Genomic DNA, 19,811 nt, shown 5'->3' with positions numbered 1-19,811 from the left:
AGCTGATTAGTCAATGTCATTTTCACACATTGATTCTGTTTTTTGCATACTCTGTTTTAAAAGACCTTCATACTTGGTGTTCTGTCAATCTCCTTTGCCATCTACCTAACACCAGCCCTGTTTATGGCTATTTTATAGAGTCTGGTCCAGAAGGCTTGGCCTGAGCTTTTAGGAACCTTTTTAGCTTCAAACTTTGCCTTGATACCCTATACCATTCTTGATCCTCTTCTCTGAGTGACTTTGAACTTTGCATCTCTATACCAACTTTATAAATACATTTGTCTGAAGCAGGCCGTAAGTAAGGTTTGTCCAAGGATAATCAGGGACACTGGAGCTCTAATCAAGACTCCAGCCACAAAACTGCCAGCTTACCCCTATTCAGAATATGTGATTGCTGTCTATAAGCACTGACTTAATTATGCTCAGTGAAAGGGGGAGGGCCTTGCTGTATGATGAAGTCTCACTGGCCTCTTCTTTTAGACTTAGTATGATGCCGACACTCTTCTTCCCTGAAAGAGACACCCAGTGGTTCTGACCATCTCTGCTTCTCTCTTAGCTCACCTTGGAGCTGAGTGGCCCCACCTCCCAGTAGTGCTTGTGCCACTCAGTGCCCCCCTCATTGTCTTTCCCTCTTCTCTTTCTTTATCTTTGTGCTTCCTGCCGTGGTCCTCCCCCATCCCCTCCAGAGCTGCTGGATGACCAGCACCCTGTGGTCCGGTTGCTGCGCAGTTTTTCCTCTGACTGTCCAGGGGGCCGGCCAGTCTCCTTGGATGCCACGCTGGCGCATCACCTGCACCAGTGCTCCTACCACCTGCGCCTCTTCCGGAACTGGCTGCGCTCAGGCCAGGATGACCCCGAGTGCCTCTACGGTACCCCCTGCCACCAAGCTGGCTGCTGCCACTACCCTGGCTGGGACTGACTGCTTTGCTTATTGCACTTCTGGCAGAAGAGTCCACCTGTTCCTTTCTCCTATTTACCCTAAGGTTATGTGACTTGCCTTTAGTTGCTTGGATATGGGATTGGGGCCAGACTGCCTGGTAGCTGTAGCATTGGCTGCTCATCCCCTTACTATTCTACTTCCTTACTGCCTCCTAATGTTACCCATTCCCAATTCTATTCAGCATAGGAGTAGTTTCTTGCCCTGAAATCTGTTCTTGTCTCTATAACCCTCTGCTACTACCATCCTCAAATGCAAACGTTTTTCTAGCCACTCTGAGGAGCTAGAGATGTACTTCTCCTATGCTCCTGCCATAAGACTACAGGGGAAAATTGAGGCACAAAGGTCTTAATTGAATCTTTGAAGCAAACAAAGGCCAGAGTTAGAAGATGGTCAGGTATGATCCTTTTGAATTAGAGGTTTTAGACATTAGTGAACAGGAGGCAATGTCTTACATAGATATTGCTGTCCTGTCTATTCTTAGTTTCTTTAAGGAATTTTAAAGAGACACAGGAAAGATTGGGGGCTGGAAAAATGCTTGGGATGTATGCATTTTGTTCCTCCAATTGGGGACTTTTTTTTTTTCATCAACAGGCTCTGGGATTAGGGTTATATATTTAGATTTTCCCTTCACCCTAACCAGACCAGTGAACCTACATTGGAATTGTTTGGTTCAGACAGAGAATCAGTATTTATTCTTCTTCCTAGGGATTTGCCTCATTTTCCTGATGGAATAGAGAAATCCTAGCAAGTCTGGGGTTTTCCAGCGAGAGCAGAAGGGAGAAGCTTTGTTGTGATGGAAATGACCAAGAAAGAACTTCCATCCCCCAGCCTGTTCATGCATGTGGTTTTCCTTGGCTAAGCTTCATGTGTATTGCATGCACTCCAGCTTGCTTCCAGATATTCCAGCCTTTCCACTCATATCCTAAATCTGCATGAATCCTTCTTCAGATTCCATTCCTCCTTAATCTGGTTCTCTTTACATGAACCCTGAAATCTACTGTTTCTTCCCAGCTCCATGACCTCCCTACCTCATTTAGACCTTCAATTTCACCCCTTACCTCTGGACTTTTGTTTTATTCCCCTAGAAAGAGTAAGAGCAATGTAGGTGCTTAACCTATTGGAATTCATTTATTTTTCCATGAGTCATTGCAGGCTCTCCATAGGTAGGATAAGTGGTGATTTGATTCACTTGGAAGCCTTAGCAGATAGACTTCTTAGGGCATCTGGAGGTGATACCTGTAGGGGCTCTAAAGAGTTCCCTCTCTTGAGATCTTGGATACCCCATACTCCAAAAGCCACGGACTCTCCTGATGGCTCTCAGGGACTCTCCATGCTTCCTTTGACAGTTGGGGTATATCTGGCAGGAATAACATTGACTTTGCCCATCTCTTTTCTAACAGGATTTGAAGGATGTTCCATGGTGCCTACCATCTACCCCCTGGAAACACTGCATAATGCCCTTTCCCTGCGTCAAGTGAGTGAATTCCTAAGTAGAGTCTGCCAGCGCCATACTGATGCCCAAGCACAGGCATCTGCAGGTATGGAGAATACTCTCATCTTGTACCCTTGTCTCTGTCCCTACTCTTATGCTTCCTAGAATATGAGTAATAAATTAAAAAGATAGGCACTCCAAAAAGACACAGAAGTAGACTTGAAAAATTGTTTAATTGCATAGGCCAATTCAACATCATAACTTCCCAAGTTAATTTATAAATTTAACATGATTCCAGTAAAAATGCTGATGTTTTTCTAAAGTCAGACAAATGGATTCTGAAGTTGTCTTTGAAAAATAAACAAGCAAGAGTAGCCAAAGAAAACCTTGAAAGGAAGAGTAATGAGAAGTTACTAGCCCTATCAGACTTTATAACATCCCATAAAACTTTTATAATGAAAATACTGTTGTTTTTGTACAGGAATAGACAGAGAGGGCAGCCCTGGTGGCTCAGCGGTTTAGCGCCGCCTTCAGCCCAGGGCCTGATCCTGGAGACCCGGGATCGAGTCCCACATTGGGCTCTCTGCATGGGGCCTGCTTCTCCCTCTGCCTGTGTCTCTGCGCCTCTCTCTCTGTCTCTCATGAATAAAAAAAAAAAAAAAAAAAAAAAAAAAAAAGGAATAGGCAGAGAGACCAATCAAACAAAATAGAAAATCTAGCAGTCGGTGAAGTTAGCATTTCAAAATACTGGGGGAAAGCAGACTTTTTTAAAAAAAAGACTTTATTTATTTATTTGAGAAACAGCATGAGGAGCAGAGAGAGAGGGAGAAGCAGATACCCTGGTGAGCAGGGAGCCCAATATGGGGCTTGATCCCTGGAGATCATGACTTGAGCTAAAGGCAGATGCTTAATTGACTGAGTCATTCCAAGATAGACTATTTAATAAATGAAGCTGGCACAACTGAATAGTCATTTGACAAAAAATTAGAATTGAATTTATGCTTCATGCTATATTACCAAGGTAAACTCTGTATGGTTCAGAAATCTAAATGTAAAAATTAAGCAATAGGTTGTTCAAAAGGCTTGTCCTTCCACAGAAACACCAAAAAATCAAGCAAAAGCTATAATAGTTTGCAGCAACCAGGAAAATGCTAAATCAAGAAAGAGGCAAGCTTAGAATGGCAGGAAGCTTCCCATCATTTTACCATCTCCTATCCTACCCTCTCCCCCACCTTAGCAGCAATCTTAAAGATGGCAGGGCATGTTCTAGGACCGGTTGTATGGAACTCTGGTCCTTAGTTCTAAAGGGAGCAGAACAGACTTTATTCTCAAAGAATTGTGTTTGTCTATTCTAACTTGTCTAACCTGAAAAACTGTCACAGGGTCCTTACCTTTGTTTCATTGAATCAGGGCAGAAAAGTAGCTGTGCAGAAAGTGTTTCTTGAAAACATTGTAATGCAAATGAACAATATGCCGCTGCCTGGGGCAAAAATTATAATTGAGGCAAACAATAAGTATACTGAAAGGCTGGAGTGAAAAATTAAGGAAATAATTTCTTTGGAAAATTAAGGCTTAAGAAGCACCCACATATACTGGGGAATTTAGAAGCCATGTACCTGCCTAGGGAAGGATACATGCACAGAAAACACATGGGAAGACCCTAAGATTTTACTTCTGGCCAAACTCTAGACTCAGCACAAGCAAGAAGTGAAGGCTAAGAGGGATTTGTAAACAGTTTAGCTAAGTGTTGAAGAAATACTCAACATAGAACCAATCTGCAAAGACCAGGAGAACTCCCCTTTCTTCCTTTTCCCCCATCTTCCTCTCCTCTTCTTTTGGTTTTTGTCATTCAAAGAAATCCTTGTCAGAACACTAGCTGTGAAACAAGCTAAAGGAACAGAAACTTCAGAGACCACATATGACAAAGAAGATAGACTTCACAAAAATAGTAGAAAAATTACTAAACAAACAGTCACAGCCTACAGCAAACCATGAAAACAAACCCTGAGGAGAAGGAATAATCTGGTATTCACAATTATAATACTCAAGATGTAGGGTGGCTGGGTGTCACAGTCTGTTAAGCATCTGCCTTTGGCTCAGGTCATAATTCTGGGGTCCTGGGATTGAGCCCCACATCAGGCTCCCTGCTCAGCAGAGAAGTCTGCTTCTCCCTTTCCCTTTGCCATTCCCACCACTTGTGCTCTCTGATTCTAGCTCTCTCAAGTAAGTAAATAAAATCTTTAAGAAAACTATTCAAACTGTCCAGTTTTCAACAAAACATTATAAGATATGCAAAGATACAAAAAGGTATGGTCCATTTACAGAAGAAATTAACAGAAACTGCCCCTAAGGAAGCATAGATGTTAGACTTGGACAAATATTTTAATAAAGCAATAGAAAATATTAAAAGGAACCAAACAGAAATTCTGAAAGATAAAAATATAACAAATGTAAAATTCACTAAGGATTTCTTTTTTTTTTTTAAGATTTTATTTATTTATTCATGAGAGACAGAGAGAGAGAGAGGCAGAGACACAGGCAGAGGGAGAAGCAGGCTCCATGCAGGGAGCCCAAAGTGGGACTCGATCCCGAGTCCCCAGGATCACGCCCTGGGCTGTAGGCAGCGCTAAACCGCTGCACCACCGGGGCTGCCTTCACTAAGGATTTCTTAGAAGATATGAGCAGGCAGAAGAAAAAATCAACAAAATTAAAGAGAAATCATTTTTAAGTGTCTAGTCTGAGGAGAACGAAAAAAGAAGGAGGAAAAAATTAGCCAAAGATATTTGTGGGACACCATCAAGACTACCAACATGTACATAAATGGGAGTCCTGGGAGGAGAAGAGAGAAAGAGGCTGAAAAAAATATTTGAAGGAATAATGGCTCTGAAGACTTCTCAAATTTGATAAATACACAAATCTATACTTTAAATAGTTCAAACACAAATAAGGATAAATTCAAAGAGATCCACACTGAGATACATTGTCATCAAATTGTCAGAAGATAGAGAAAATCTTGAAGGTAGCGAGAGAAAAGCAGCTTGTAACACAAAAGGGATCTTTAATAAAATTAACAATGATACCATGAATTCTTTATGTAGCAGAACTATTCAGAAATGAAGAAAAAAATTAAGACATTCCCAGATAAATAAAAGTTGAGGGAGTTTTGTCACTAGTAAACCTGCTTTACAAGAAATGCTGAAAGCATTTTGGGCTGAAATAAAAGTACACTAGATAGTGACTTGATACCATACGAAAAAATGAAGAACCCTGGTAAAGATAACTACATTGGTATATATAAATGTCAACATTACTATATTTTTGGTTTATAACTCCTCTTTTTGTTTCATATATGACTTAACACTCAAATGAATAAAAAAATCATTACAAGACTGTATTAACAGGCATACATTATATAAAGATATAATTTGTGACAACATAAGGTGAAGACTGTACTTTGTAGGAGCAAAATTTTTTTTTTAAGATTTTTAAAATTTATTTATTCATGAGAGACACAGAGAGGCAGAGACACAGGCAGAGGGCAGGGAGCCCGACATAGAACTCAATCTCAGGACCCCAGGATCACGCCCCAGGCTGAGGGCAGGTGCCAAACCTCTGAGCCACCCCTGGCTGCCCAGAGCAAAGCTTTTGAATGTTATTGAATCTAAATTGCCATGAATTCAAAAAAGATTGTTATAAATTTAGGATGTTAATTGTAATCTCCATGGTAATCAATATGAGAATGTCTAAAAAATATACAGAAAAGGGAATAAGAAAGGAATCAAAATGGAACACTACAGAAATATCAATTAAACACAGAAATGATAGTAAAGGAGGAAATGAGGAACAAAATAAAGTAGAAGATGTATAAAAAACAAATAGTGTGCAGCCTAGGTGGCTCAGTAGTTTAGTGCCGCCTTCAGCCAGGGTTGTGATCCTGGAGACCCAGGATCAAGTCCCACATTGGGCTCCCTGCATGGAGTCTGCTTCTCCCTCTGCCTGTGTCTGCCTCTCTCTCTTTCTGTGTCTCTCGTGAATAAATAAATAAAATCTTAAAAAAAAAGTGAAATAACAGAATAAAGCCCTTTCTTATCAGTGATTACTCTAAATGTAAATGAATAAAACTCTCCAGTTAAAAGACAGAGATTAGGGTGCCTGGGTGGTTCAGTTAAATGTCTACCTTTGGCTCAAGTTATCATCCCAGGGTCCTAGAATCAAGTGCTGTGCCTGGCTCCCTGCTCAGCAAGGAGCCTGCTTCTCCCTCTGCTTCTCCCTCTGCCCATGCTTTCTCTTTCTCCCTCAAATAAAGAAATAAAATCTTTAAAAAAAAAAAGGGATGCCTGGGTAGCTCAGTGGTTGAGCATCTGCCTTCAGCTGAGGGCATGATCTTGGGGTCCAGGGTCCCTTGCAGAGAGCCCACTTCTCCCTCTGCTTGTGTCTCTGCCTCTCTCTGTGTGTCTCTCATGAATAAATATGTAAATAAATCTTTTTTTAAAAAAAAAAACCTTTACAAAATAAAAGAGATTAGCAGAATGGATTTTTTAAAAGATTTATTTATTTTAGAGAGAGAGATGGAGGGAGGGGAGCAGAGGAAGAGACACCCCCTAGCAGACACCCTGCTGAAGGTGGAGCCTGACACAGGGCTTGATCCCACGATCCTGAGATCATGACCAGAGCTGAAACCAAGAGTAGAACACGCAACCGATGGTACTCCCCCAGGCATCTCAGTAGAATGGAATTTTTAAAAAATCATCCAACTATATGCTATGTATGTGAAACTCACTTTAGATCCAACAGTACAAATAAGTTGAAAGTGAAAGGATAGAAAAAGATATTCCATGCAAATAATGACCAAATGTGAGCTGGGGTAACTATACTGATGTCAGACAAAGTAGTCTTTAAGGCAAAAACTGTTATAAAAGACAGAGGTCATTATATATTGATAAAAAGTTCAGTTCATCAAGAGCATACAAAAACTATAAACATTTACCCACCAACAATAGAGCCCCCAAATATATGAAGCAAAAATTGACAGAATGAAGGGAGTAGAGTTCTATAGTAATAGTTGGAGACTTCAATATCTCACCTTTAATAATAGATAAAATAACCAGACAGAAGATCAGTAGGGGAACAGAGCTTCAATAACAGTGTAAACCAGCTAAACCTAACAGACACAAAGAACATCCTACTACCAACAAAATACAGATTCTTCTTAAGTGCACATGGAATATTCTCCAGTATAGAACATATGATAGGCCACAAAAAAGTTAAATGAATTTTAAAAGAAATTGAAATCATACAAAATATCCTCTCCAACCACAGTGAAATGGTGCTAGAAATCATTAATAGAAGGAAAATTGGAAAAATTGGAAAATTCACAAGTATGTAGAAATTAAACACATTCTTAACCTTTGGGTCAAGGAAGAAATAACAAGAGAAATTAGAATATATTTTGAGATGAATGAAAATGAAAAAGCAACATTCCAGAAGTTATGGAATTCAGCAGAAGCAGGGCTGAGAAAATTTATAGCAGTAAACACCTACATTTAAACACAAGAAAGATCATAAACCAAAAACCTAACTATATACTTTAAGGAACTAAAAGAAGAGCAAACTAAACCCGAAGCTCATAGAAAGAATAAAATAATAAGTAGTAGAACAGAGATAAAAGAAATAAAGAATAGAAAACGAAAGAGTCAACAAACCCAAAAGTTGGCTCTTTGAAAAAAAATCAACAAAATTGACAAATCTTTAGCAGACTTAGAAAAAGCGAGTGTTGATGCAAATAACCAAAATGAGGAATAAAAGTGGGGACATTGCTACTGACCTTACAGAAATAAAAAGGATTATAAGAGAGTACTATAAACAATTGTATGCCAGTGAATTAGATAACTTAGATGAACAAATTCCTAGAAACCCACAAGAAGTGACCCAAGAAGAGATGAAAAATCTGAACACAACCTATAACACAGGAAAAGACTGAATCAGTAGAAAAACTTTTCTTTTTATTTTTTAAAAAAGATTTTATTTATTTCACAGAGAGAGGGAGCACACAAGCAGGGGGAGTGGGAAAGGGAGAAGCAGGCCCCCCAGGGAGCAGGAAGCCCAATGCAGGACTCGATCCTGGGATCATAAAGCTAGCGAAAGGCAGCCACTTAACCGACTGAGCCACCCAGGTACCCCTAGAAAAACTTTTCAACAAAGAAAAGTCCAAGACAAGATAGCTTCACTGGTGAAATCTACCAAACAGTAAGAATTAACATGGTTTTTTTTTTTCACACTTTTCCAAAAAATAGAAGAGGAGGAAACACTTTCTACGAAGTCAGCATTACCTTGATACTAAAGCCAAAGACACCATAAGAAAACTACAGACCTATATCCCTTATGAATATAAAAGCAAAAATTCTCCGTGTTTTTTTTAAGTAGGCTTCATACCCAGTGTGGAGCCCAGCAGGAGGCTTGAATTCACAACCCTGAGATCAAGACCAGAGCTGTGATCAAGAATTGGATGCTTAACGATCGAGCCACCCAGGAGCCCCAGAAGCAAAAATTCTCAACACAATACTAGCTAGCTAAATCCAACAGCAAGTTGACAAAGTGAGATTTATCTCAAGAAGGCAAGGGTAATTCAACATAAGAAAGACAGTGTAATATACTACATTAAAAGAACAAAAGAGAAACTCACAATCATCTCAATTGACATAGAAAACCATTTGATACAATCCACTACCCTTTCATGATAAAAATGCCCAGCATACTAGGAATGGAACTTCTTCAAATGATAAAGAATATTTATGCACAACCCATAGTGCACATCATACTCAATGGTGAAACCTTTCCCTCTCTGATCAGGAACAAGACAAGGATGCCCACATTCACCATTATTGTTCAATATTATTTTGGTAATTTTAGACAGAGCAATCAGGCAAGAAAAAAAAGTAGCATAGAAATTGGAAAGGAAAAAGTAAAACTATCTCTTTTTGCAGAGGACATGGTCCTATATAGAAAAAATGCAGAGTCCTCAAAAAAACTTCCAGAACTAATGAACAAATTCAGCACAGTTGCAAGATACAAGATCAGCTCACAAAAATAGATTTTGTTTCTAGATACCAGCAATGAACAATCCAAAAAGGAAATTAAAAAAAAATACAATTTATAATAGCATCCAAAAGAATAAAATACCTGGGACAAATTTAACCAAGAAGTTTAAAGATTTGTACACTGAAAAATACAAAACATTGCTGAAATAAATTAAAGAAGACCTAAACATCCCATGTTCGTACCCCCTCCCTCAGTCTTTTTAGAGATTTTTTCCCCTAGCAACCCCCTACTACCTGGAATTTTAATACTACAAATATATAGTATATATCTGTTTATGGTTCATGACTATGTGATGGACTACAAACCAGTTGAATATCTAAGATTTTTTTACCCTCACCAGGAACCAATTTCATTGAGAAGGCATAGTCTAGGGCAAGAAAAATACAGACTGGTCCCGAGGCATGTTATAACAAAAGCAAGGAAGCAGTCAAGCCTGAAGAGGTTCCTACTGACCATAACTGGAACATTTTAGCATTCAAAAGAATAATTTACTGTAATTGAGTAAAGTATACGAATATATAAAGATCCATGTGCTCATAATAAATAATAAGTAAATAATTCTACAAAAAAGAAACCAAAAATAAAATAATTATCATCTGCCACAATTGGAGAATACTTTTCACTACCTCTTTTCTCCAAAAACTAATTAAAAGGAAACAAACACATGGGTGCCTAGGTGGCTCACTCAGTTAAGCGTCTGCCTTTGGCACAGGTCATGATCCCAGGTTCCTGGGCCTGAGCCCCACATTCTGGCTCTCTGCTCAGCAGGGAGTCTGCTTTTCCCTCTGTCCCTCTCCCTGCTCATGATTTCCCCCTCTCTCTCAAATAAATAAAATCTTTTTTTTGAAAAAGGAAACACTTATTCTCCTTTTTCAGTAAGAACTGCAGTTTAGTGTAATCAAATAACCCCAGTTGAAGGGGAAAAGCTCTTCTTTACAGAAAATATGCCAGCTAGTAAATGTTGGAGGATTGATAGAAATAGAAAATCACCACTTAAATAATTAAGAATCATCAATGAATACTAACACAATTAGGTAAAATGTTGATGGGGTTTTGTAGTACCAAAAGATTACCTCTTTCCTCAGAAGGGGAAAACTTTACAGTGGTGAGATCTTGTGGCTACCACCTTAACCCAGTTAGCAAACTTAGCTTTAATTAGAGGAACAGTGAGATATTATGTGCCTCTAGTATGACATAAAGTACATAGGATCACCTCTTTGGCACCTACTTGGTATTTTTACCAAAGTTGTTTAAACTGAATAATCTAATCAAGCCTTTTATATCTAACTTCCAGTTTATAGGAAATACAAGCAATAGTGAAATAAGTTAAATGATTCTATGAGGGAGCAATCACACAAATCCAGAATGTGAGATGATATAGTTCTGTGACATAACTGATCTCTTCTTTTCAAAAAGTCACTTTGAGGGGCATCTGAGTGGCTCAGTTGGTTAAGTATACAATTCTTAATTTTGGCTCAGGGTCATGGGACTGAGCCACATGTTAGATTCCATGCTCACTAGGGAATCCACTTGAGATCTCTCCCTCTCCCTCTGTCCCTTCCCCCGATCATGTGCACGTTCTCTTTCTCAAATAAATAAATAAAAACCTTTTTAAAAAAGTCACTTTAAGAAAAATAAATGGTGTGTGTAGGGATAATATTCTAGATTAAAAGAGACCTTGGAGACATAAAATGCAATGCATGATTCATGTTCAGATATTAGTTTGGGAATAATGGGAATTTTGAATATGAATTGGCTATTATATATTAGAGTATTATTTTTAAATTTTGTTAGGTTTGTTCATGGTGTGTGGGTATGTAGGAAAAATTCCTTATATCTTAGAGATGCATATTGATGTATTTAGAGGTGAAATGTTTCATAATGCCTGTCATTTTTTAAAAAGAACTTCAGCATGAAGAAATGGGTGAAACAAATATGGCAAAATGTTAACATGTTGATGTGGTAAATACAGGAGATGAAGATATCAGTATGAATTGTAATAGTTTTTCACCTACTTTTTTTTAAAAAGGGGGGATGGAGGAGGGAACAAAAATGTTTAAAAATATTCATAATATAAAGTTTAAATATTAAAAATGGTTTGTGTGAAGGGTCCTTAGGAAATGCTACTTTTCAGCCTGAAAATGTGTAAGTTGGTTTTGATTTATGTTGAGAACCTGTGTTTCTTGGATGCTTCCTCAAACTCTTTTTTTTTTCCCCTTCCTTTTCTCTCCCTGCTTTGTCCAGCCCTCTTTGACTCTATGCACAGCAACCAAGCCTCAGATAGCCCATTTTCCCCACCCCGTACTCTTCATTCACCTACCCTACAACTTCGGCAGCGCTCTGAGAAGCCCCCTTGGTGTAAGTAATCCTTTTGGAACTCTGTGGAGAAAGGCCAAGAGGGATGGAGGGATTGATGAATGAGAGACCTGTTTCATGAGGGAAATGAAGATGAGGGTTGAAAGACCAGGAATAGCCTGTAGGGGAAGCAGTCTCACCTGCTGTTTCCAAGGTGAAGGGAGGATCTGTTTACCTTGTCTCATTATCTCCACCCTCATGGCCTTTCTCTGTTTCAGTGGAGAGGCACCTAAAAGATAGTGTCCCAGAGGGACACCTAAAAGTGGAGAGGCACCTGTTTCAGTGGAGAGGCACCTAAAAGATAGTGTCCCAGAGGGTGCTTCGGGGAACAAAGGATAGAAACTTCATCTTCCTCAGATTCCCATGTGGTCTCTACAGCTTTCTCAAGTATAGATGACTTGAGAGGAAGTTGAGAGATGAGTTGAGAGGAAACTTGAATATATAGAAAAGCTGGGAGAAGGAAACTAGAATCTGCTACTACTTTCCACATGTCCCTTTTCTCAAGGTGTCTGATCTCAACTAGTAGTTCAAGTTGAGGTGCTGCTTCTTCCCATCTCTTCTTTATAAGCTCTAGCCTATCACAAGGTGCACCTGGGTGGTGCAGTCTGTTAAGTGTTCAACTCTTGGTTTAGGCTAAGGGCATGATCTTAGAGTTGTGAGATTGAGCCCCATGTTGGGCTCCATACTCACTGTGGATTCTGTCTCCTTCTGCCTCTTCCATTGGTGTTCATTCATGCTCTCTCTCTTTCTCTCTCAATAAATTCATTCGTTCACCCATTCATTCATTCATTCATTTCCTGGCCTATCACTAATTTTCCTTGGCAACAATGTGAATAGTGGAGTCACAAGGAGTTCTTAGGGTAATTGTAGGGAAGGAGAGGTACCAGTGACATTCAGAGGGAGGATAAGGACCAGAGACACCAGTGATGGAAAAAATCTTTTCCTTATTCAACCTGCCTCCAGGAAATAACTAAAATCAAACATGGCTTTTATTATTTTATTTGGATAGGACTGAAGCAAAGATTCATATTTCAGCATTGAGTTAAACAGTTGCAGAATTGGTACCCTGTATGCAGAAGAAACCTTCCTTCCTGATACCAAGAATACTTCTCCCAAATTTTAAATTATCTTATATTCACCTCGCCATTGCTTCTTTTATCCCTCTCCTGGAATGTTTATGGTTTTGTGCCCCTGGAAGTCTCTTTTTAAAATAATATTTAATATATTATTTAAAATTATATATATAGGGACTCCTGGGTGGCTCAGCAGTTGAGCATCTGCCTTTAGCTTTTAGCTCAGGGCATGATCCTGGGGTCTGAGGATCATGTCCCACATTAGGGTCCCTGTGGGGAGCCTGTTCTTTCTCTGCCTCTCTATGTGTCTCTCATGAATAAATAAAAATAAAATCTTTAAAAATAATTATATATATTTAAATTTGAGTATAGTTATATACAATATTATGCAGCATACTGGTTCAACAAGTCTATATATTTTGCTATGAGCAATACAAGTGTAGCTACCATCCTTCACAATATAATGCTATTGCAATACCATTCACTGTATTCCCTATGTTGTACTTTTCGTTCATGTGATTTATTCATTCCATAACTGGAAGCGTAGATCCCCCACTCCCCTTCACTCATTTGTCCAGCCTCCCACCACCGCCTCCCCATCAACTTATTCCCTGTATTTTAGGTCTGATTCTGCTTTTTATTTGCTTATTTATTCTTTTTTAGATTCTATATATATTAATGGTATTTGTCTTCCTTTATTTCACTTAGCATAGTATCCTCTAGGTCCATCCATATTGTCACAAATGGTAAAATCTCATCCTTTTCATGGTTGAGGAATATTCCATCATGTATATATGTGTATCTTCTTTATCACAGACATCTATTGGTGGACATCTCTTGGTGTACAATGGGCTGCTTCCATAACTTGGCTATTGTAAAGAATGCTACAATAAACATAGGGATACATATATCTTTTGAAACTAAAGTTTTCATTTTCTTTGGGTAAATATTCATTAGTGGAATTATTGGATCATATGATATTTCTATTTTTAATTTTTGGAGGAATCTCCATACTGTTTTCCGTAGTGTCTATACCAATTTATATTCCCACCAGCAGTGCACAAGGGTTCCTTTTCCTTCACATGCTCGCCAACACTTATTTCTTGTCTTGTAAAAAAAAAAAAAATTTAATTTTAATTCCAGTTAGTTAACATACAGCATTGTATGTTATTTCTTATCTTTCTGATTCTAGCTATTCTGACAGGTTTAAGGTGATGTCTTATTGTGGTCTTCATTGCATTTCCCTGATGTTTAGTGATGTTGAGTCTCTTTGCATGTGTCTGTTGGCCATCTGTGTGTCTTCTATGGAAAAATGTCTATTCAGGTTCCCTGCCCATTTTTTTTTTAAGATTTTATTTATTTATTTGACAGAAAGAGAGCAAGCACAAGCAGCATGGAGCAGCAGAGGGAGAGGGAGAAGCAGGCTCACTACTGACCAGGGAACCTGATGTGGGGCTCAATCCCAGGACCTGGGATCATGACCCAAGCGAAGGCAGATGCTCAACCAACTGAGCCACCCAGACACTCCTGCCCATTTTTAAATTAGATTATTTGGTTGGGCAGGGGTGGTGGTGGTGGTGGTGGTGGTGGTGATGGTGTTGAGTTGTGTATGTTCTTCATGTAGTTTAGATACTAACCCTTTATTGGATATATCATTTGCAAATATCTTCTCCCATTCGGTAGGTTGCCTTTTTGTTTTGTTGATAGTTTCCTTTGTTGTGCAAAAGTTTTTTTATTTTATAGAGTCCCAATAGTTTATTTTTGCTTTTGTTTCCCTTGCCTCAGAAGACATATCTAAAACAGTGTTGCTATAACCAATGTCAGATTACTGCCTGTGCTCTCTTCTAGGATTTTTATGATGTCAGGTCTCACATTTAGGTCCTTGATCCATTTTGAGTTTATTTTTGTGTATGGTGTCAGAAAGTGGTTCAGTTTCATTCTTTTGCATGTAGCTGTCCAGTTTTCCCAGCACCATTTTTTTAAAAAGATTTTATTTATTTATTCATGAGAGACAGAGAGAGAGAGAGAGAGAGGCAGAGACACAGGCAGAGGGAGAAGCAGGCTCCATGCAGGGAGCCCCACATGGGACTCGATCCAGGGTCTCCAGGATTACACCTGGGCTGCAGGTGGCGCTAAACCGCAGAGCCAGCCGGGCTGCCCCCCAGCACCATTTTTGAAGATACTGTTTTCCCCCCATTGTATAGTCTTGCTTCCTTTCTTAGATTTAACCACATAAGCATGGGTCTCTATTCTGTTTCATTGGTCTATGAGTCTATTTTTGTGTCAGTACTGTTTTGATTACTACAGCTTTGTAGTATGTCTTGAAATCTGGAATTGTGATACCTCCAGCTGTGTTCAAGATTGCTCTGGCTGCTTCTGGAAAGCATCTTTCTCCTGCTTCTGCTTCTCTCTCTCTCTCTCTCTTTTTTTTTTTAAATTTTTTTAAAAATGTGTTTATCTGAGAGAGAAAGAGAGCAAGCACAAGGGGGAGGGGCAGAGAGAGAAGCAGATTCCTTGCTGAGCAAGGAGCCCAATGTGGGGCTTGATCCCAGGACCCTGAGATCATGACCTGAGCCCAAGGCAGACACTTTACCAACTGAGCCACCCAGGTGCCCCTCCTACTTCTGCTGATTTGCCTAAATTAAACTACTTAACTGAATATTAAGGCTACTTCTATTCTTGGGTGAACTCTTTTCTTTTTCATCTTGTGTTTAATCTACTATCAGACCTTTGACTCACCTCTTTGAGGTGTGTAGCCTCATTGGTAAATATTTTCTTTAGGGTTTGTATGCCCTAAATAGGCCTTGTTGGCTGAAACCATGTTCCTCTTTCTTCTGCTTGAAGCATGCCTCTGTGGTCCTTTACAGAAAAGAGAGAACTGGCATACCCTAAACTAAATGACTGATTCAGCCTTTGTAGGCTCAGGCTTGCCAACTTTCCCAGGTTCTCTTGGATGACAGGATATTCAGATGTCCCCTGTATCCAAAACCTATCATTATTGATATCAGAGTGCTTTAAATATAAAGTTACAGTACCACTAATAAATACATTTATAAAAAGAAAAGTAGATTAGTCCCCTACTAGAGGTCAATGAAGTAGCAGAGATTGGAGTAGGATTTGTCCCACAGAGTAATTGAAGGCTCTAAGCCCTTCATTTTATTACTATAAGTATTTGGGTAATTAATTTTTATGTTGTATATGTCTATAACATTCACAATCCTATACCACTGTGTGTCCCAAGACTTAGAAGGTCTAAACCTTAGATCCATGGATGGATTTCAGGGTAAAGTCTTTGAACTCTAGGAATTATTTATGAAGATTAGTGTGAATATCCAGATGTACATTTTTCTGGGAAGATAGTCCATGACTGTCATTAGAATTTCAAAGGGTTCAGTGACCCCCCGGAAAGGTTAATTAAGAATCTGCCATTTAGAGATTCCATGGCAGTCCTCCATTTTCAGGTAATTTTCCTTCCTTCTGTTCTCATTCACAAGATTTTTCTACATTCTCCTGCTTAATTATCTCTTGGGCCATAAACAATGATTACCTTTGCCCCAGAAATATGTTGATTGCTTTAAAGAAATGATTATTAAAAAAAAAAAAAAAAAAAAAAAAATAAAGAAATGATTATTAACAAAAGATGTACATCAGATTTAATTGGGAGTGTTTCAACAAAATACAGTGCCCTCATTCCCTCTTCACCCCACACATTTACCCTAAACCTACAGAATTAGAATCTCCAGTAATAGAACCTAGAAATTTGTATTTTTAAAAAATATCCCATAATTTTGATACATACCCTTAATTATGAGCCACTGGGATACACCATGGTATGTTTCCAAAGTAGGAATGACCATGGGAATTCACAGAGTTGGGGTGGGGGTACATTTGTGAAAGAACTGGATGAAGTGGGTCTCAGTACTCTCTCTTGAAGTCTTAGAAGTACCTTAGTGCTCCTGTATACTCCTGTCATGTACATTAGGCCAGAACAACAGTTCCTGAGCTGTGCTAATTGAGCAAGTCTTTGTACAGCTTAGGAAGAATTCAGACTGTCTTTCCTCAAGACCATTTGAGCTTTATACATAAATAGAGCCTACTCTTCCAGCTTGCCTGACTTGGTCTCCTGACTTTATTTTACAGATAGCAGTGGCCCTTCCAGCACTGTGTCCAGTGCTGGTCCTTCCTCCCCCACTGCAGTGGATGGTAACTGTCCTTTTGGCTTTAGTGATCAACCTTCTGTAAGTTCACACATGATTGAAGAACATCAAGGCCTTGGGATGCTCCCCAGGAATGGAGAACAAGAGCTCCCCATTGAAGGGGTGCAAGAGCCTTTTGAACCAAGCCAATCTTCACAGGAACCACCTGTGGAAACCAGCCAGCCATGCCAGGAGGTTGTTGAGGAGATCAGCCAGCCATGCCAGGAGGTCCCTGACATCAGCCAGCCATGCCAGGACATCCCTGAAGAGGTCAGCCAGCCTTGTCAAGAGGTCCCTGACATTGGCCAACCATGCCAGGAGAACCATGACAGTGTTAACCAGATATGCCAGGAGGTCCCTCAGATCCACCAGCCATGCCAGAAGGCGAGCCAACTGTGCCAGAAAATGTCTGAGGATGCTTGCCAGCTTTGCCAGAAGAACCCTGAGAAGGTCAGCCAGCCATCCCTGGATGTCCCCGTGGAGGTTGGCAGGCTGGCCCATGGGTTCCCTGTAGGGGTTCGTGACCTGGTCCAGGAAATCCATGTGGAAGTTGGCAGGCCAGCCCAAGAGACCCCTGAAGAGTTCAGCCAGCCATGCCAGGAATTCTTTGTAGAGGTTGGCAGGCTGGCCCAAGAGGCTTCTGCAATCAATCTATTATCTCAGGACATTCCTGAGGTTGATAAACCATCCCAAGAGTTCCCTGGGGAGGATGATCTGCAGGTCCAGGAAGTCCCTGAGATTAATCAGCAGTCCTGGGTGGTCCCTGAGGTTATTGACCAGCTGCCTGGAGAGGATATTCCCCAAGCCCAGTATCTATCTAGTGATCCAAACCCTCAGAGCCAGTCTTTGGCCCATGACCAGTACTCACCCCTCCCACCAGCAACATGTGATTAATCATGTTCTCATTAGTGGTAAAACACTATACCAGCTATTTGAGCTAGCAACTTTTTCTGTTGGCTAACTCACCTGCCATTGTAAGACCTTGGATCTCACCAGAGGTGTCTGAGGAGCAGTCCTCTTGGCATGAAGCCAAGAACTGTGCCAGAGCTGGGCTTGGGAAGGAGCCAATTTTGTGTTCAAAGCAGCCATTGACTCCTCACATGGCCATTAGATTTGAATAGGATTTCCATCAAGGGGTAGGCAGATCTCTCATTACTCATCCTCCTCTGAGCATCCCAGGAAATTCCAGATTGTTGAAGGAAATGCCACTTAACTGCTGAAGACACCATCTGGGGACAGCAAGTACAAAAGGGTCCTCCAAGATCTTCACTTTTCTGGGGAAATATTCACAACTTCACAAGGTACCCTTAGACCATATGTGCATTCAGGAGAACTCTTGTCTTTGCTAGCACTCCTCAGGTGGGTCTGTCTGAAATGTCTGAGAAAAAAGAGTCCCCTTCCCAAACAAACATCCATTGTGGCCACTAATCTAATCTTTAAATTGGGCTTGTGGGTGTTTTATATATCATCCCAGGTACCCCCTCTGCTCCAGTCCTGTTCCTCTGGGCAATAGCTCCAGGGTAAAAATAGATATTAGACTGCTGTGAAAATTTAAGAGTAACTACTTAAAATGCTCTGGGAGTTCTTGGCCAATCTGTGAAGCTGGACCTCTTTTTGTTGTGGGGCTACTTGGCTTAAGAGATGATATAGTAGAGAAAATCAGGTTGTATTTTAAGCAATCAGCAGAGATCAATATTGTATAGACATGAGGAAAGATTATATATATTTCTGTAGTAGTGCCAGGGACAGACTGGCCAAAGACCAAACACTCCAGGGTCCCCAGAAAGTTTGTCCTTTTATCATAGTGTCTTTAGGGTCAGGTGTGATTATGAAGCTTTTCCCAAAGATATGGGGATGGGAATGGGCATGGGTAGCAGGAGTAATGCAGTCACTGGAGTGGGGTGGCCAGAACATTATGAGTGCTCAATAAATATGAAATAATAAGAATGGTGATGGTGGTGATGATGTTCTTGTGAATTCAAGAATTCACTATAAATCTAGAAATCCATCACATCTATGACTGAATTGATCTGAACCCGTCAAAAGCTGCTGTAGTTGAATGAGAAGGGATTATAAAATAAAGAGATCAGGCATCCTAGGAGGTCCCTATGGCAGTCAGCCCACCATCCCAAAATGTCTTCAATGAGTAGTGTTAGGGAGAGACTTTCTCTGTGAAGCACCAGTTGGATACTTGCTTTCTCACCAGATCCTTGGAATCACACTCTTAATTTTTCACTCTGATGCTTTAGAGTAATTGGCAGGAGGAGCTGATATAGAGGGGTTATGGTTTTTCTTTACCTCATTGACATTTAAATTGGGAAAGCCCAGAACCCTGGGAGGGCTGGAATATCCCCTTCCCCATATATTTACATTCACAACTTGGCCTCTCTTGATATACCCAGGACTATAAAGGGTTTCCCTTCAGGGCAAAATCCAGCATTTACTCAGTGGAAGTCCTAACTGCACTGGTGAGTGCTCTTTACAACCTCAACAGGCTCTGGATCTCTTAGGGCTTCTCAACTCTTTGCCTCTTTGGTGTTCCCTTACCCGGGGTATCTAATGCTGGTTGTTCAGTCCACAGCTCTTGACCCCAAAGTATGCTGATTCTCTTCCCAGAACCCCTGCCCCTCTTCCCCGCCCCCAAACCAAATGTATCTCCCCACTCTAGGTCCCTCTTCCTCATACTCCAGTGTTCTCATTTTCAGAAATTATGCTGG

The 19,811-nt window shown here is 40.1% G+C and overlaps 1 protein-coding gene across 23 annotated transcripts in view; it reads left to right on the top strand.

Annotated features, from left to right (window-relative positions):
- PPIP5K1 (diphosphoinositol pentakisphosphate kinase 1) overlaps positions 1-19,041 on the top strand; it is a 46,265-nt gene extending 27,224 nt beyond the window's left edge. For 12 of the 23 annotated variants that reach the window (XM_072809276.1, XM_072809279.1, XM_072809277.1 and 9 more), the window contains 3 exons: positions 2,341-2,478; positions 11,715-11,828; positions 17,039-19,041. In XM_072809276.1, coding sequence (XP_072665377.1) covers positions 2,341-2,478; positions 11,715-11,828; positions 17,039-17,988 — 1,202 coding nt within the window. In that variant the 3' untranslated portion in view covers positions 17,989-19,041. Of the gene's footprint in view, positions 1-686; positions 870-2,340; positions 2,479-11,714; positions 11,829-17,038 lie in introns of all 23 variants that reach the window. The other 11 variants (XM_072809263.1, XM_072809265.1, XM_072809272.1 and 8 more) reach the window with 1 other exon arrangement.
- Positions 19,042-19,811: the final 770 nt, after the last annotated feature.

The sequence above is a fragment of the Canis lupus genome, chromosome 32 (genome assembly GCF_048164855.1).
Source record: "Canis lupus baileyi chromosome 32, mCanLup2.hap1, whole genome shotgun sequence".
Taxonomy (NCBI): Eukaryota; Metazoa; Chordata; class Mammalia; order Carnivora; family Canidae; genus Canis; species Canis lupus.
The sequence above is the reverse complement of the archived record's forward strand: the minus strand, read 5'-3'. Positions and strand labels throughout refer to the sequence as shown.